This window comes from Poecile atricapillus, chromosome 3, assembly GCF_030490865.1.
Source record: "Poecile atricapillus isolate bPoeAtr1 chromosome 3, bPoeAtr1.hap1, whole genome shotgun sequence".
Taxonomy (NCBI): domain Eukaryota; kingdom Metazoa; phylum Chordata; class Aves; order Passeriformes; family Paridae; genus Poecile; species Poecile atricapillus.
In genome coordinates, this window is record NC_081251.1 from 57,943,719 (window position 1) to 57,961,562 (window position 17,844).

Here is a 17,844-nt window from a genome sequence, read left to right on the forward strand (position 1 = left end):
AATTGTTTTGTGGAGCTGTCCAGGTCTTCCTGTACTGTCTTGGATACCTGAGGGTGTTCTTACTATCCAGATGGCTCTCCTTATCATGGAGGCCAAAATGAAACCTGCTCTGGTGACTATATATTTTTCTTGCCTTGAGAGTTGTTAAAAAGTTGACAGGTTTCAGTGTCTGACTGGGGCATAGCACTTCTTTTGATTCTTTCAGTTTTAATTAACCTGTGATACTGTTGTTTGCACAGAAGTCAAAGCTTAGCCTGCTTGACGATGGGAAACCCCAAATTACTTGTGCTGATCAGAAGACTATGCTCATTAACCTCCATGTTTTTTCTTTTTGACTGATTATTAGAACTTCTGTAATCACAGAGTATGAATTTATGGATGGTTCAGCATCATTTATTGCATTTGTTCTAAATAACTCCAGAGGGAGCCTGCCTGACTTGCTCTGATTTCCTGTTGCTTTCCTGTAAATAATGCAGATGCCATATTCACATTGTCTTTTTTCAAAGCTTGACTCAAGGTCCAGTTTAGTTTGTCACATTTCATTGGCTTAAAACCCCCAAACTGTTACTCTTTGCTTCTGCATAACTGGGATGGAATGAGATGTCTGTGCTAGGGTGCTTCTCCATGAGTTCTCCACCAAAGGTGAAGCAGCACTGGTAACTTCTGAAAACCATAGTTACTCCTAGCATCTTCCAAGCAGCCACCTGGAGCTTTAGTCATGAGTCTGATTTGGCTCTCTGTGTTAGTCCAGTGATTGTCTGCAGGAAGAATAGTGAGGCTCATCTGCTGGAATGTGGGGTGTGCAGAGGTTACTGCAGTACTGCATTAATGTATGCATATAGGTGTGGGCTTTTGTTGCAACTGGTAGTGCAGTTGTAGGCATAGTCCATGGGGAACACTTCCTTTGTCTTTTCCTCACCTTTGGAGTCTTCTGATACATAATTCTGACATTTAATGCTTTGGACATAAGATTTGCATTATGTTTAGGAACGGTGTGCATGAAGACAAGGCAAAGCAAATTGTTTGTTCCAAGAGGGTAAATGAGGGGGGAAATTCACCTGTGCTTGAATTGGTAGGGAGCATAAATACTTTAGTATCTTTTCTAGGTGGATGATGTGTTTCCAAGAACTTTCATTATAAATCCATGCTTTCTAATTTCAGATGCTTCAATATTATTTATATATGTATATTTTACAAGCATGTGTATGCGCATATGAGGATGTTTTGTTGCATTTATTTTACAAATGTGTTTATTTTTTACATACAGATATGGGAAACCAGCTGTTTTCTCCAGTCCTTTTGAAAATGTTTTAAAAAACAGTGTTTTCTTGCAGTGGGAGATGGACGAATGGGATATGCAGAAGAAGCTCCCTATGATGCGATTCATGTTGGAGCTGCAGCCCCAGTTGTGCCCCAAGCAGTAAGCCTTTATGTTTTGTGTGTGTGTTTCTGTAATATCTTAGCTGTAGAGAGTGCTTTGCATATATCTGTATGTAAAATACTTGGTATACTTGGTAGCTTGCACTGCTGGGAGTATCAGTGGGCAGTGTGGTATTACTGTATGGTGTGGGGTTTTTGTCTCTGTTACAATTGGGCTTCCTGTTGGTCTGATAAAGCTGTATGTTCTAATAACTCTGCTCTAAATAAACATATTTTAAAATTACACGTGTGCAACCATCTATTACAAAAATGAACTGGTATATTTTATTTAATAAGAAAATTTTTCAAAACACTGAGTTACAAAATTTAAGTGTGTTTCCCAAGTTCCAAAGCACTGAGTCTGTTGAAAGTAAAATGCTCAGCTGGAAGTACAAACAGTGCCATTTGTTCGTAGCTTTCAGAATGGATACGGGGCAGTTCTTACCAGAGAAGATGAAGAGTAACTAGGGGCTTTAGAGTGTGCATCCATATAGTCCATTTTTGCAGATAAGATTTTTTTTTTTTCTCTTCCTTTCATCAGGCACATGGTAATATATAGCATAATTTTTATATGCTAGATGCCAGTTAAGGTTTTTAAGTCTTAGTGAGGTATAGTGAAAGATTGGGCTTTGTGGCGTCGTAGACAGATTGGACATTTCCAGACAATGACCAGTGGGGGGGGGGGGGGGGGGTGCTTCAATTTTTTTAAAGTTGGTTGTGGTTTTAAGTGTTTTTTGAGGGGGATTTATTTGTTTTCATTGTTTGAGTTTTTCTGTTGTTTTTTCTTTGGTGGGGATGCGTGGGAGGGTGTTCCCAGCAAAACATTGACAATGACAATTTAAAAAGTAATTGAAAGCTTATTTGTGAATGAAACAGTTCTTAATTATAACTTTTGTTAGCAATGGGGATTAAGCTTTTTTTTCATGACATCTGGGAAGTATGAAATTTTCCTTGAGACTACTGTGATTAGCCTTTAACTGTGGAAAAAAAATGCAAGCGTTTTTCACATACTATGTTTACATGTCACTTATCTTACTCATATTCATATATTTTAGACTAGTTTCATAAAAGACTGTTCCATTCACAGAATGAAAGAGGAGCTGTTGGGTAATGAGTGTGTTGTAGACAAAATTTTTTGAGGAAGAGAAATAATAAAAAGTCACCAATCTTACTCTGAAGGTTTAAGGGGAGATCAGTTACCCCCAGAATTTTTGATGCTGGGCCTGTACTGATACACAATAACTATTAAACAGTTAAACAGTTTCAAAAGTTTGAATCTGCTAATAATTTGTGATTTACATGCTTCCCCCACCCACATATACAGAAAATAAAACTGCAACCTCCCCAGTTAATTAAATTATTTTACTGTAATACCAGTTGTTTTACCATGTTGCTGTGATACTCTCATTTTCAGTGCACTTTTTATTTTTCCTAATGGAAGTAGTTATCTACTTCATGAAAGTAGATAGATACATAATGGCAAAGCTATTAATCTACTGTAACAAACTTTGGATCCAGCTTCTGTGAAGTGGCTGGTTACATTCTAATTTCTGTGTTGTGTTCTAGCTTATAGACCAGTTAAAACCTGGCGGAAGATTGATATTACCAGTTGGCCCTGCTGGGGGAAACCAGATGCTCGAACAGTATGACAAACTAGAAGATGGCAGTGTCAAAATGAAGCCTCTGATGGGAGTGATATATGTGCCTTTAACAGATAAAGAGAAGCAGTGGTCCAGGTGGAAGTGATTTTCTGTTCCACTTACTTCTTCCACACACATTCAAGGTGAAAGGGTGTGAATTTTAAGCAGATAGACTGCAAGGCCTGCCTTTGCTGCTGTCATTGCTTTCTGCTCCTCCATACCATGAAAAGTGACTCAGTCTGCATTACTACATCACCCAAAGGAGGTTATGCTAAGTTTGAGCTAAATTAAAAGCAGAAGAAAAATATTGCATGGGTTGCACTTTGTCATTTTTGGACATGTTTTCTTTAGTCTTTGGTGTTTTGAAGATTCTTAATTGTTGTTTTAAACACAGTATTTTCTAAGGCTAAACTTCACTTTTAATGAACTTTTTATAACTATTTTGCCAAATAATTAGGGTGAAGTGTAAAATTTTACTTAATAAATACTGTTTTGTCCTTTAAGTTAGTGGTAATTGGGTGTTCATTTTTTATTTTCCTGAAACACTACAAATGAAGAAAAATCTTTGCAAAATCCTTTGTGGAAAATGTAGGTGATCTTGCTAGCACTTCTTCTTTAGCCCCCAAATAGCAAAAAGTAGAGGAGATAATTCTTTCTTCCCTAAAGTATAAATGTAGTTGAGTAGTGTCCAGAAAATTGTCTCAGATGTGTTATTAGAAGTCTGTCATCTGTCTCTGATGGGGCAGTATTTGTGTTTGCCAATACAGCAAACTCTAAAGGCCTTTCTAGACGTAGGAAACCTTCCAGTTTGCTGAATTGAATAGCCAGTAGTAAATAAATAAATAAATAAATAGATGTAATGCAGCTGTCAGCTTAAGCCATGGTAGGCATTAGTATGTGAATGAACAAAGCAGCAGTGCTGTTTTGCTTCCTGGCAGAAAGTGCTTGTGAATGTATTATTTGCATTAGTGAAGTGCAGAGATGTGCATTGAGCTCTGAAAACAACTCTTGAGCTTTATAAGCTAAATTTAGATTTTTTACTTTTTTCCCTTGGTATTCTGGAGTATAGTTTGTGATTTGAATACATGAATACTTAGTCTAACATATCAAAATAATCATAAAAACTACAAATAAAGTATTTTGCATACTGTTGCTTAGTGAAACCCCATTTCAGTGTTTCTTGGATTACTATATTGCCACCATGTACAAATGACTCTTAAAACAACTTCAGTGAGGTACTGCTTAGTTCAAAGCTTGTGAAGCATGCTTGTTATTCAGATGTTTTCCATTTGTTATGCAAATGAATGCTTTGGCCTCGAATATCGCCAGTATTCCCTCAGTGTGGTACTCAGGGGTTTCCTGCCTCTTGTAAGGCTTTGGAAGCTTTCCTTTGTGGTTGGTTTCCTCCTCTGGCAAATGTTTTATTTAAGTTTGGAGTCCATGCTTCACTTGCTCTAAAAAAGAGTAGTCATCTTCTTAAGCCTTCCTTCTCTCAGAGAGGTTTCATAGATTTTTCTCCATTTCAGGCTGATCTGATTATAGTAGCAATTGGAATTTTTTTTGGTCACAGCAGTGTATGTTCATAAAACACTTTAGGAAGGGTTTCTCAAAAGTGTTTATCCCTTGCTAGAAGTGAAGGTGGTGTGTACTGTGTTACAGAATAGAATTCTGAGTTTTTTGCATCTCTTTGGTGCAGTTTGGTATTTCATTTTGTCTGCCAGCTTGGAAAGAGCTAGTAGTTTGTCTTTGAGCCTTCTTCAGTCATGCATCTTGTAGGGTTATTTTCTCCAGAAATTCATACCAGTTCCTGTGCTTTTATGATACACTTCTTGATTTTATTTATTTATTTATAATTTAAGAATTTACAGTGGTGTTACCAGAAAATATAAGTGCTTAGCCTGAAGGGTTCTTCTGCAATGGCATAGAGGCTGTATCTTCCTATGCACGTTTAAATTTTGTTCCATCTTGGAACTCTCTGTTAAAGAAAATCTCAGAAGTCCACTTCTTGTAATGTTTGGTATTTCTTTAATTGGTTTTTTTTTGTGATCTGAATAAAATTCCCACTCCGTTTTCTAGGATAACTGTCAGTGTACTGCTGACCTTACAGAAGGTCGCATTTTGTTGTTGTTGTTGTTGTTGTTTTTTTGTTGGTGACTATGAAGTGTATAGTCAGCCAGCTGCTGCTAAGGAAATTCCTAATTATAAGTCAGCATTTGCTATCTATGCTGGCATCAAAGATGAAAGAGGTGTTTTTTCTTCACTTCCTAGATTTCAGTTTTTCTTTTCTAAATGGCTCAAGATCTGTGAGCAGTTTGTTGCTGTACATCTCAAATTCATTAAACAATAATCATATTAAGATTAGCTCAATTCTGTGTGTTTAGTTTGTCATTCTTTTAGTTTACATTATGTGATTTCATTCCTAATGCAGGTAACTCTTCCATTACATTGAATGAAGAATTGGTGTCCCTTCACAGAATAGAATTGATAGGCCAGCAGCATTTTCCTAGGCTAGCAGACCTTCCAGTTGGCAGGAAAGAAACTGTTTAAACTTTTGCTGAGCCATTCACGATTTGGAATGTTCTTTAATGGGGCTGCAGGATGCTTTTGCAAAGCAGCGAAACACTCTTAAGTGGTCTTTGAAGTCAAACCTATCTTCAGGTACTGTGTATCATACTTCACTATGTAAAACTGCAGTCTTGTAGCAAAAGGAAATCTGGACTAGTTGGAAGGAAAAGATTACTTGGATTTCAATACATTGCTAAATAAAGCATCTTATTTGTGAATACTGTTAAATTTCTTTAAATTTAGGCCATGACTTTCTAGTTTTGGTTCAGTTACAGTCATATTTTATTAAGCACCCAATATTAGTGGAAATCATCTCAAATGTCCCTGGGACATTTAGAAGTAGAATATACACAGGAACCCTATTTTTGGTACAAAACAATACAAAGTAGTGTGCCAGAGATCCAGCAGCCAGTGCCCAGATGTGTTTATATTGATAAGGGTATCCTTTCATATAAAACTTATCAATTGTTTTGGGTATTTTTACTGAAAAGTAGGATGGAGGGAAGGCCTCTTGTGTTGCACAGTTGGGAACATGGCTTGATGGCTGCCTTATTGGCAGATCTTGTATAAACTAGGATCTCTGGTTCTATTTCTCTATGAGAGTTCACATACTACTTATTTGGAAAAACGATTTCAAAAGTCACAGGATCATGGTATTATTTAGGATAGAAAACACATTTAAGGTCTTTGAGTCTGACTGTTAACCCTGTGCTGCCAAGTCCACCACTAAACCATTTTCTCAAGGGCTACTTCTACACATCTTTTAAATACCTCCAGAGGATACCTTGTCCTGCTGGCCACGCTGTTGCTTATACAGAGGCATAAGAGAATAACAATGTAAATAACACTTAGCAGTGGGTCTGCATTTTGGATTTGATTTCCAGACAGGCAGCTGTTTAAAAATGTTAACAACTGCTTTTCTCTTAGAGATTGTATTAGTAGAAATTATTTATAAATGTTATGCTAAACTCATATTTTCTGATAAAATACAAAATTATAATGACAGTATTACCCTTCTGAGCAAAAACTTCAGTGACTGAACTGGGACTGTTAATGTATCCCACTTATCTGTACATAAACCACAATTAAAAATACAGCCTTTTGGAAAATGTATTTATTAGGATATATTTTTATATGTTTCTGCTTCAAAACTCTTACTCAGTGTTTCAAGTGCCCCTGATGATCTAGTTGACCAACTTAATTTCAAATTAACAGGTACTGTTTACTGGAATTCTCAGGCCATGCAGAATAATGATTGTTATAAATACATATACTCTGTTTATTACAATGATTATGGTTCAGGTGCTTATTTTACTTTGGCTAAAAGAATCTCTGCACAGAACATTTCAGTTTAAATTTAATAATTAGGTATTATTGTGGTGGTTTGACCCTGACTGAATGCCAGGTGCTCACCAAAGCTGCTCCCTCCACAGCTAGACAGAGGAGAAAGAACTCAACAGAAGGCTCATGAGTTAAGGACAGGAAGAGATCACTCACCAGTTATCACCATGGACTTGACTTGGGGATATTAATTGAAATTATTGCCAAGCAAAATCAAAGCAGGATAATGAGAGGTAAAACAAACCTTCAAAACACCTTTCCTGCACCCCTTCTCTCCTTCCTGGCTCTACCTCCTGTCCCCTGGCAGTGCAAGGAGGCAAGGAATGGGGTTTATAGTCAATTAATCACACATTCTTCCTGCTGCTGCTCAGGGAGAGGAGTCCTTCCTCTGCTTCAGTGTGGGGATTCTCCCACAGGACACAGTTCTCCATGAACTTCTCCAACATGACTCCTGCCTATGGGCTACAGTTCATCATGAACTGCTCCAAGATGGGTCACTGTTCTTGGGATGCAGTTCTGCAGGCACAGCCTGCTCCAGTCTAGGTTCCCCACAGGGTGACAAGTCCTGCCAGGAAAGCTGCTCCAGTGTGGGCTCCTCTCTCCATGGGTCTGCAGGCCCCTGCCAGGACCCTGCTCCAGCATGATTCCCACAGCTTCACAGCCTCCTCTCAGACATCCAGCTGCTCCAGTGTGGGCTCCTCCACAGGCCGCAGGTGGATCTCTGCATCCCTGTGACCCTCCATGGGCTGCAGGGCCACAGCTGCCTCACCATGGTCTGCACCAGGGGCTGCAGGGAAATCTCAGCTCTGGTACCTGGAGGAGCTCCAGCCCCTCCTCCCCGATCTGGGTGTCTGCAGCACTGTTCCTCTCACATGTTCTCACCCCGCTCTTCTCTGCACAATAATTCTTTCTTTCTAAAATGTGTTACCACAGAGATGTTGCGTCTATTCCTGACTGGCTCAGCATTGGCCAGTGGAGGGTCCGTCTAGGAGCCAGCTGATGTTGGCCCTGTAGAACATGGAGGGAGGAAGCTTCTGGCAGGTTCTCACAGAAGCCACCCTGTGTCCTCCCACCCCCCAACACCAAAACCTTGCCAGATAAACCCAATACAATTATGTAAAAGTACATGTGATATATCTGATGCAGTGGGTTACAGAAAAAAAATCCTATATAACTTCAATTTACTCTGAATTTTATGATTGATCATGGCAAATTATAAATATTTTGTAACAGCACCTTTCCAGATTAAAATGTTACAAGTCCAAATATTGCATCTTTAAAGTTACAAAGTGAGAAATGGGCTGCTGAAACACTGAGTAGATGCTGTATTTCTAATTAATAAAAGGCTGGGCTCTGAATTTCACTTTCAGTAATGACAACATGTTTTTCATAGATGAATGACATTGAAAAGGGAAAGTCAAATACTGCCTAATGACAAGAAAATTGAAGTGGATCTAAAAGATTGAGATACAGACTTTAGCTAGATTTATAAATCTAAATGTTCAAATATTTAATTTGAATGTCTTCCACTAAAGAGGTGGTGAGGGATTGCAAAGCTGCATGACTTATATTCCAAACTTATTATTGGTAAGATTATTGATTCTCTTTATTTTATTTCATGGCAAACGCTGTCATTTTCCTGAAATGTTGCCTACTGGATTTTTTTCTGACAGTGTTTCTTGGTTTGTTGTTGAATATTCATAATGGGATAATGGGAAGCATAGAGTATTCATGTATATGTTTTCCCTAGAAGTAAGCCAACATTTTTCAAACTTTATTACTTTTTTTTCAAGAATAGTCATTTTGAGCTAATGACTTCTGAAATTTGCTTTAACCTACAAAGTTGCTTTGATGCCTCAGTTGACAGATGAGTGGTTCTCTTGGTGGAATTCCAAAGGCCTGAGAAGAACTACTGTGGTGACTTAAACCCTAAATATAGATATTGCTTGCTAAGCAGGAGCTGGTAAGAAGATTGGAAGGAGTGCATATATGAAGGTGGAGGGAAATTGCACAAGTTGTGTAAGAATCATAGCAAATAGCCATGGCTAGGAAGAATGCAAATTAGTAGATCTTTCCTGTGGCTCTAGAGGACAACAGGATAGTTTTAACATGGAAAGAGCAATCTTTTGAGTCTCCTTTTAAGCTTTTTAGCAGGATAGATTTTGTTGCATCAGTGGGAGGATAGACCTGTATTCTGATTCTTAATGGTGGCTGAAACCTGGTGGATTTCATAGCTTGGCAGTTTCCGATCCATACAGGATCAGCTCAGGTCAACTGATGCTGGTTTGCAATATGTATTTATGTCTGCAAGCTGTGCTACATTAGGGAGAAAGCTGACAACTGTTACCTATCAGGTGATCCAAGACTTTTCTGGAACATTCTAATACATACAATCCAGTAATGCACATATAAATTCAACTTCTCTCTGTAGAAAATAAATGCTGTATATTTTTGACACATATCATGGATTGGTTTGGGCTGGCATGCTGTTGTTAGATTAATGAGTAGTGAAGAGCAAGTGAAAAATCTCTTGAGGAAAGCTGATCCCCCTTAATACAGTAGATGTTCTAAAAAATAAAATATGAAAATCCTTATTTTGAATGTCACATATAGGATGTAGTGGTCACAAATATGTTAAAGCAATGAAAAATACCAACAAATAAAACATTGCTATGTTAATATAATTTATTTTAAATGATATAGTTATGTAATGCTTACATGTTTTAAGTAGAAATATCATTTTGGAAAAGAAAAAACAAATCCTCACTTTAAATACCTTAAGTGCATTAGCAACATTATGCAAAAGCTTTGCTAACATCTGTGGCTGGGTAAAATTGTTGTGTTTAATAATTTTGAAGTAAATACAGAATGTTTCTTAGGCTTACAGCTTCTTGAGAATCTACCTTGGGTTTGAAGGATTAAGAATTACTTGTCACAGTAAAAGACCAGTGTTTAATAAAGCTGTGAGTGTGTGGTAGGAATCAGGATAAAAATCACACCCACAATTAGGCATATGAGACTAAGCCAGCAACAGCAGTAGTCATTATTTACATACACTTCTTGAAGTTGTAAAAATTAACTGATGATGCAGCTCCTGGAAGTGTTAGGGATGAATGAAGCACTTGTCCTGAATTCACTGGCACTGCATTTTAAACTGGGTATCAGATGTTAATTTCTTTTTATCTGTTTAAAGTAAGCAAATACCCATTCTGTGAGACAGCAAATACGGAGAGCTTCCAAACCTTTAGCTATAAATAATTTTTTTTTAATCCCTGCCAGGATGTCTTCTTCCACCTCCTGCTTTTTTCTGCTGTCTGTAATTACTGCAGTGCTCTAAAGCTGTGTGATTAGTACCTTGCTATTAGGAGGCAGTGCAAAGTGCAAAGAATGCAAATATTTATCACTTACAAATCACAAGGTTTGCATCCCCAGCTGCATTAGATAGAAAACTAGTCATTTAAGCACTAGTTTCTACAGCCTTTTCAGTTGCTTTTAAAATGTTTTGCATGCTGTCATTCCATGCTGTATGATTCCTAGAGCGTAATAATGTCTTTGTAACTTAAAATTTTGTATGTGTGCATGTAGAACTATATTTTTGTGGGTTAGTGCGCATGATAGCAGGAAATACTATTGAAATCAATACTGATTGAGCCAGCAATCACATTACTGAGGTTTTTTTTCTAATTCAGACACTGTTTGCTTTGGCTAATGAGGCTGATGCACCTGCTAATAGAAAAATTGCAGCAAACTCATTCCCAATTTATAGATCACTTATGCCTTGTGAAAAAAAAAAAGAGTCAAAACTTTTCCCTTTGAGTTTTCCAGTGCTCAGAATGGCACAGTGCACAGCTTTCACATTTGTTGGGTGTTTTGCATTAAAATTAATGCTTTAGAAATACTTAAATCACTACTATATGATTACCTTATAACTTCCAACTTATGGTTGGAATATAGGTTCTACGCGTTTCTTGTTTCAATGTGTTTTAAATGTCCTACAGGAACAAACCTCTACATTTTCTAGATTCCTTTCAGCAATTTAGAGAGACTTCTTGATGCATCCTTTCTCCTGACTAGATCTCCTTTTAGCTCACACACACATACACCCCACATACACTGCCCTGCCCCCCCAGCTTTTCCATAACCTACTCCTGATTTATTGTAGCTCCTTCAGGTGCTAATCGAGATCCTCTGAGAAATAAATAAATTTAAGTGGTACAAACTGCATAACAGGGATGCAAGATTGTGTTCCTACTTTCTTGAGAATTCTTGAGTGCAGCTGAAGCTAAACTTGCCTTTTTGGCAACTACAGAGGATGGGTTTTGCCAATACTCTGTCCAGTAAGTTGGCTCAGTTGCTTGCCAGTGTGTAGCCAGCAGAATTCGGATGGCAGGTACCTGTGTTGCTAGCTGTGCAGTGTATGGAGTTTCCTTAGGTCAAGTGATCCATTAAATGTAAAATAGAGGGACCCATATTTCACGTTAAATCGCATAATAGTATGAGATGAGATGGGATTGCTGTTGTCTTTCCTTTGGGGTTTGTTTTTTTTTCTCAAATGCTTGAAGAGATTTCTGAAGTTTTGCTGATGTGCGTGAGCACTTAAATGTAACCTGATTCAATAACAAAACTTTTCAAATATCATTTCCAAGGGGAGAAGAAACATAACTGCATGTGTTTTCTTTCTACAGGGATGAATTGTAAAAGCTACATCATCTTGACCCAAACATAGTGTTACAGTGGACTGCTCATCTCCAGTTCTAAAAGCTTTTTGAAAACCAACAGCATTGCAGCTTGTTTTGGACTTCGTTATACTGTTGTTATCAGCATGGAAAAGCGTGATGTTTGTTTTATTTTTTTAGATGCTCAAGGCAAATCTGATAAAGAAATGGTGGAAAGTTTTATGTGGGCACTGTTTTATTTAACATGCCTTTATTTCACTTTCATCTGTTCAAAGTGAATTTCTGCAAAACTGCAGATAAAGACCTATAGCTTGTGAACTTTAAATTTGATGGAGGAACTTGAACACTCACTTCTCTCGGCTCCTGTGTCCCTTGGTAAAACTGCTTCTGTGCACCTTACGACACTATGTAGGTATTACCAGGTTTTCTGTGTTCCAACGTCTTCTAGATGCTACTAAAAGGAGATGAACTTCCTTTCTAAGCTTTTGACATGGTGTCATAGACTAGCATGTAGTAGATACAATCAGCTGCTTTTTTACCTTAAAACCAGGCATTTGTATATATAAAATTTCAAGACATCAGAGATAGGTGGCCGCTCTTATCAAACATTGCTATTCAAGCTGGACATAACAGACATGGTTTTCCCCTTCCTTCTAAAGTTGATTAATGTAATCTTGATATTCTCTTGTGGTTTATAGCTCAGTGCTGGTGTGATACACATGGATCTAACTCCATAAATGTGAAGTGAGGTGTGTTCCAATCACTGAACAATTTACACAATGCTGCTTTGCCAAATAAACGTAAAAGGGGGGTTTTGTGCTTGTGTGGAAGATTAGGATGGGTAGTCTGAGATATGGATTGCTAGGTTCTTTATTAAAAAACCAAACCCCCCTTTGGTTCTAAAAGAAAGTTGCTTTTGGCAAAGCCATTTGCTGTATTAACATCCTTATTTTTATAACAGTGGGCATCCAGGAAAAATTCTGGCTTTTTAGAAGGTGAATTCTAAATTGCTGTAAAAGGAACACATCATGCATGCATAAAGAGTCCTGGACTCCTAAGTACAGATAGATGTACTTGTTCAGTTTTCAGAAGAATAGTTGGAAGGCTATAAACCATTTTTTTCTGTTTTGGTACTGTAAATGTCAACAGCAAATTGCGAAGCAGTACAGTAAGGTGGGCTGCTTTGGGAAAGGGGGGAAGTGTGTCTTCAATCATCTTGCTCATATTTGAGCAACCAGGAATTAAAATAAACAGGGAACAGGGGGGTGTTTTTGTTTGTTGTTGTTGTTTGGGGTTTTTTATGATAGGAAGGATTGTAAAATAAAACAACCCACAGTGATCACTGGGAAAAAATCCAAAACAACTTTTTATGGTGGAAGAAATAATTTTGAGATAGGATTAATACCTGGAAGCATAAAGGTTAAAATTCAAAGGCTTCCGAATATGGAAAAGGAACATTTTAAATAAACTGCCTTTTGAAGGCCAGCCCCATTTTGTTCTTCTGTAAAAGATACTATATGACTTAATTTATTTAGATGTTTGGATGTTAATGTACCACCTCCTGATCTGACTGCAGCCTGGGAGCACATGCATAAGATTAATCTTATAAAGAAATTAATATAGTGCATATTCTAGAAAATACAATCCAGAAAAATCCACTTGCGTCTGACAAATTTGTACTAACCCACAATCAACTGTGACTCTAGTTCTTGATGTTGAAGTGAAATATCTTAACTGATGCATGCTAACGTTCAACCTTTTGGTCGCTGTATCTTTCAGTTTGAGTTCAGCTTTATTTACATCTTCTCACTAATTTAATCAGTTAAATGAAAGATATGAGCTCAACTGTATCCAAAATCCTGTCTCTGGACACAGTGTAATAAGCTAGCCTGACTTGGAAGTGGTGTTAAAGCATAGACCCAATGACAACTTCCTGGGGGAGAACCACTTCAGGAGGTGTAAGGCTTCAGGGACCAAGGCTGGTGGGAATAGTGCACCCATTCCACTGAAGGGGCTGATGATAGTCAAGGTACTCGGACAGAAAGGAGTATCCAGGAGTAGCATTTAGGAGTCGAAAATGGAAACTCCTCCATGGTGGAGCAATGGTTCTGAAGTAAAAACTTGGAGACAAGGACAAGTTGAAATGCAGAAGACTTGAAGAGCTTGAATAAATGCTGTGTGAACTGTCTGAATTGCTACTTTGCCAAATAAAACAAATTGAGAGGAAGCTGTATCTAGGTGTCTGTCTGATTTTGTCATTGGTTTTGTTGTTTTTAACATTCAATGGGATTTCACATCTCCAAAAGAAAACATGTATAAAAATACTGATTTGCTAACTGACCAGAACTATGTGTCCCTTTTCAGTCAATTCATGTAATGCAGCAGTTACAAAGCCTGGTAATACTACCTGGAATGTAAATGGGGTTTTTGGTGGCTGCTTGGAATTTCTCTTAGTTCACATCTGTGTGTTTTGGTCAACAGGCTCTGTGCACAGTTCTGTCTGCTATCCATAGTTGAATCCAGCTACTTCGGAGAGTGTGATTTGCCACTTGCAAGGATTAAAGTTTTATCTCTTTATAAGAGGTGCAGTCATGTTTCACTGGGCTGTTACTGTCACCTCTAAGCCAGAACAGCTTGGGAGAATGGATTGGCTGAACTCTGAGTTGCTTATCCAGTCATTTCTGGGATCCAGACAGTAGAAGACTTGGAAAGCCAATATTTGTATCTTGAAAACCCACCAAGAGTTGTGGGTTCTCCACAGAGGAGTTGGATGTGCTGTATGGATGCTTCCTGTTTATGTAGCAGGAATGACCTATGTTCTTTTTCTGTTCAGGCTGGTCAGCTGGCTTGAGGCCACAGAGCCCGTAACATGACTTTTTCTGGAGGGAAACCAGCACACAACACACCAGCACTGCTGATGAAGCCACCTGGATGATTCCTGAAATGTTTTGTAGTCATCGAGTTTGAAATGGGCAATAATGCCTGGAGCCAGGGGGGCTCTGCATGGTAGGCTCTGTAGCTTCCAGCTGGCAGCAGTTCTTTCCAAATGTGCAGTGTTTTTGTGACAGGGTGACAAGCTCCAGGATTTTTGAGTGTGTAGGGACTGTGGAATTAGCACATCAGCACAAAGAGGTAAAGTAAAATACTCAAGAAAATTCTGCACTACTGCTCTCTTTCCTGCCAGGAAGAAGGGTGTTAACCCATTCTTACAGTAGCAGTGTTTTCTTCCTTCTACTCATTAATGTGCCCCAGATTGTGCTGCTTTTGATTTAAATGCAGTTCACAGAAGGAGGACATGAGAGAATTCCTTCTGAATTCTGACATGATACAAAGGTTGAGTGATTTGTGATTTTGTGTCTGTTTAGCTCATTTTATACATATTGGGATGCAGTTCAAAAGATGAATAGTTACCTTTATGGAACCTTGATCCCTGTCCCAAGCAATGTGGAAGAGGTTCTGCTCAAGTGAATGAGGGGTGGTCCTTGGTTCAGAAAAAAGGCAGATGGTGAGGTCACACAAGCACATTGTGCAGAACCAAACAAAAAAATTCAGAGGGGACATGTTGCCCCAAAGATGGCACAGGGGGATGCAGGAGATGATGAGCTCTGAAATTGGTCTTTTCCATTTCAGGATGTTCAGATTTCATAGATCAGGAAGGGTAAATTAGAGTTTAAGTACTGTGGTATACAATAGATGGCTTTGAGCATGGGGTTTAATTTGGTTTTATGAGTTCATACATTTTACCTTTGTTGGATCTATTTGAGTTTTGTCCATCTGCTTTTAACTGTGGAATGTTGTTAACTGCAGACCTGTTGTTTAAGTGCACAGGCACTCTTAAGGTATCATAACCCCACTTTGCCTTTACTGCGAGTAACACACACTTGTGTGCTCAGACCCCCCAGCTGGCAAGGTTTGGGGGTTCCATGCCTTGGCCAGGTCTGAGGAAATAAGCATGGACTAAACCTTGGCCTTATGCTGGCAGAGGTGATGTAAACTTCCTTCTAGCTGGCCTATTTAACTCCCACACTTCATCCTTGACATACAGGGCTGCTTTCTGTTCCAGGTAGTAGTTTTTTACACAGCACAAATTCATGATGCAGCTGATGCACTCTGAAGTTTCCTGTGAAAGGCTGTTTCTGTTCTCTCATGCTCTTGGCAGGGTGTTAATGAGAGGCTCAGCAGGATGTGCTTAGGAACTAAAATTGTATTTCTTTAAATTACTAATTGAGTGGACATAGCTATTGCTGAAATATGTATGGAGGAGATCCAGCTGCCCATTGAGAATTGCCTGAAAGCTTCAGGAAGGGAAAATGAAAATAATTCATTCTGTGTCTCATCATACCAAACTTAGAATTTGAGACAATCCTGTGCCTCTTAGCAAAACTTTTTTAGCAACAAGACTATTTTCAAGACTGTTGATGGAGTTACTGTAAAATCTCACTTCAATTCTCTAAGGTTTCTTTGTAGTCCAGCCATTTTCATCACATGCTTCTGAGCAACTGATCTGGTAGATAATCTTGAAAACATTCCATAATGCTGCTGAGAAGCTAAAGTCCTTTTTTCAGCCATGTTTGGGCTTATGTTTGCATTTATGTGTTTGTACTAGGAACAGTCCATGTTTCTTGTTTACTATGTTCTGCCAAATCCTTTTTCAGCTATAATGGAGAAGTGGCCTCTGAGATAAATCAGTAACTTTTATTGCAGGTGCCTTATGGACTAGGAGGACATTCTCAAATGCCTCTGGTTAGGAAAATGGGTGATTCAGAGCACCTGCTACTGCTCTAGAGAAGCTCCTCTCCTCTGAATATAGAGGCAGCCTCAGGATAGTCATCCCTTGGGCATGGAATTAGCCTTCAGGGATGCTTTCCCTATGGGCCCAATCTTCCACTGGGCTGCCTGCTTTCAAGTCCTCCACAGTCATTCAAGTTCCCTGTTCCCTCTGTATCTGTGTTGTCCGGTCATTTGGTTTGAATGTAGAAATCTTAAATGCATCTCTTTAATGCATTAGGATCTGTTAGTTTTAAGAACTATGTTAAAATGTCTTGCTCTGCCCTCTCTAGAACAGGATTATACATTTCTGTTGGCCAAGGAAGTGGTGACTCTCAGTCCTTCACCGAACCTTTCTGCCTTGCCTGGTTTCTGCTGGCTTGCTCAAAATACACTTTTCATTGGTTTATGGGTGGTTGATAACTGTCAGTCAGGACCCTTGTAGCTGCAAAAAATCAAAATTTTAGCAGGTGTATTTAAAAACCTGTTTCTGAAGTGTGCTGATCCAGTCATTCTAGATTTCTCATTGTTTGTATTTCAGGGCTTGAGTCCAGCTCACTTTTTTAGTTGTTTTAAGTAACTAATACTTGAAAAATACAGAGCAGAGTTACTTTTACAGCATTTTTTCTCCCCCTTTAAATATTCCTCATTTACAGCATGTTTCCTTGTCACTCAGCTTAGACTGATTGTGTCATGGGCTCTTTTTCACTGCCTCTGTCTGGTCTTTATGCCCACCAGTGCTCTCTGAATCTTCTCTAGCTTTTCCTTTTGCTCTTACTCTTTTAGCTTTTACCATTAGAAACTGAAAAGTCACAATTCCTGATGCACATGAAAACAGCCAGCACAGACCTCAGTGATGCATGACTGTGGATTCTGTTAGGGCTTACTTGAAAGGCTCTCCCTTTGTTTTGGGGTGGCGTGTTTGTGTTGCTATTGGTTCATGCCTCTGACTGGCTCTGTGCAGTTTGGGATTGAAACTCTTATGCTTTATCTAGGATTTGAAAAGCAAATGGAGCATCACACTGACCTATTTCAGCCTTTTTGTTTTGCAAATGTGCTCTTGGAACTGCCCCTGCTATTATCCTACAGTGCTATGGAATGATTACAGCGAGATGTTCAGCCTAGGATCCCCTGCAAAAGTGGGCAGAAAGCAGCCCATATTATGGTAAAAAAACCCAAACCTTCTAAATATGGATCAAACCTAGGTAAGTATTGTTTGCCACTCTCGAGTATTTTGTACCCTTTAGCTGTCTGAAGGGCAAAACAGTTTAAAAAAAAGTCTAATTGAAATAAGAATCTTGATCAACATTAAAATACACTGACAAAATAAATTTTAATGACCTCTCCTAACTCACAGAGGAGCAACATCCAGAGAGCTGTGCAGTCAGGGTAGTCAGTATTCTCTGCTTACCTAAAATGCTGGTAAGAATAGGTGG

General features: G+C 38.6%; 1 protein-coding gene across 3 annotated transcripts in view; it reads left to right on the plus strand.

Moving 5' to 3' along the window:
• The window catches only part of PCMT1 (protein-L-isoaspartate (D-aspartate) O-methyltransferase), a 36,136-nt gene extending 22,262 nt beyond the window's left edge, over nt 1-13,874 (plus strand). Inside the window, exons 6-8 of one of the 3 annotated variants that reach the window (XM_058835158.1) lie at nt 1,335-1,420; nt 2,986-3,155; nt 11,651-13,874. In XM_058835158.1, coding sequence (XP_058691141.1) covers nt 1,335-1,420; nt 2,986-3,155; nt 11,651-11,663 — 269 coding nt within the window. In that variant the 3' untranslated portion in view covers nt 11,664-13,874. Of the gene's footprint in view, nt 1-1,334; nt 1,421-2,985; nt 3,203-11,650 lie in introns of all 3 variants that reach the window. The other 2 variants (XM_058835160.1, XM_058835161.1) reach the window with 2 other exon arrangements.
• Nucleotides 13,875-17,844: the final 3,970 nt, after the last annotated feature.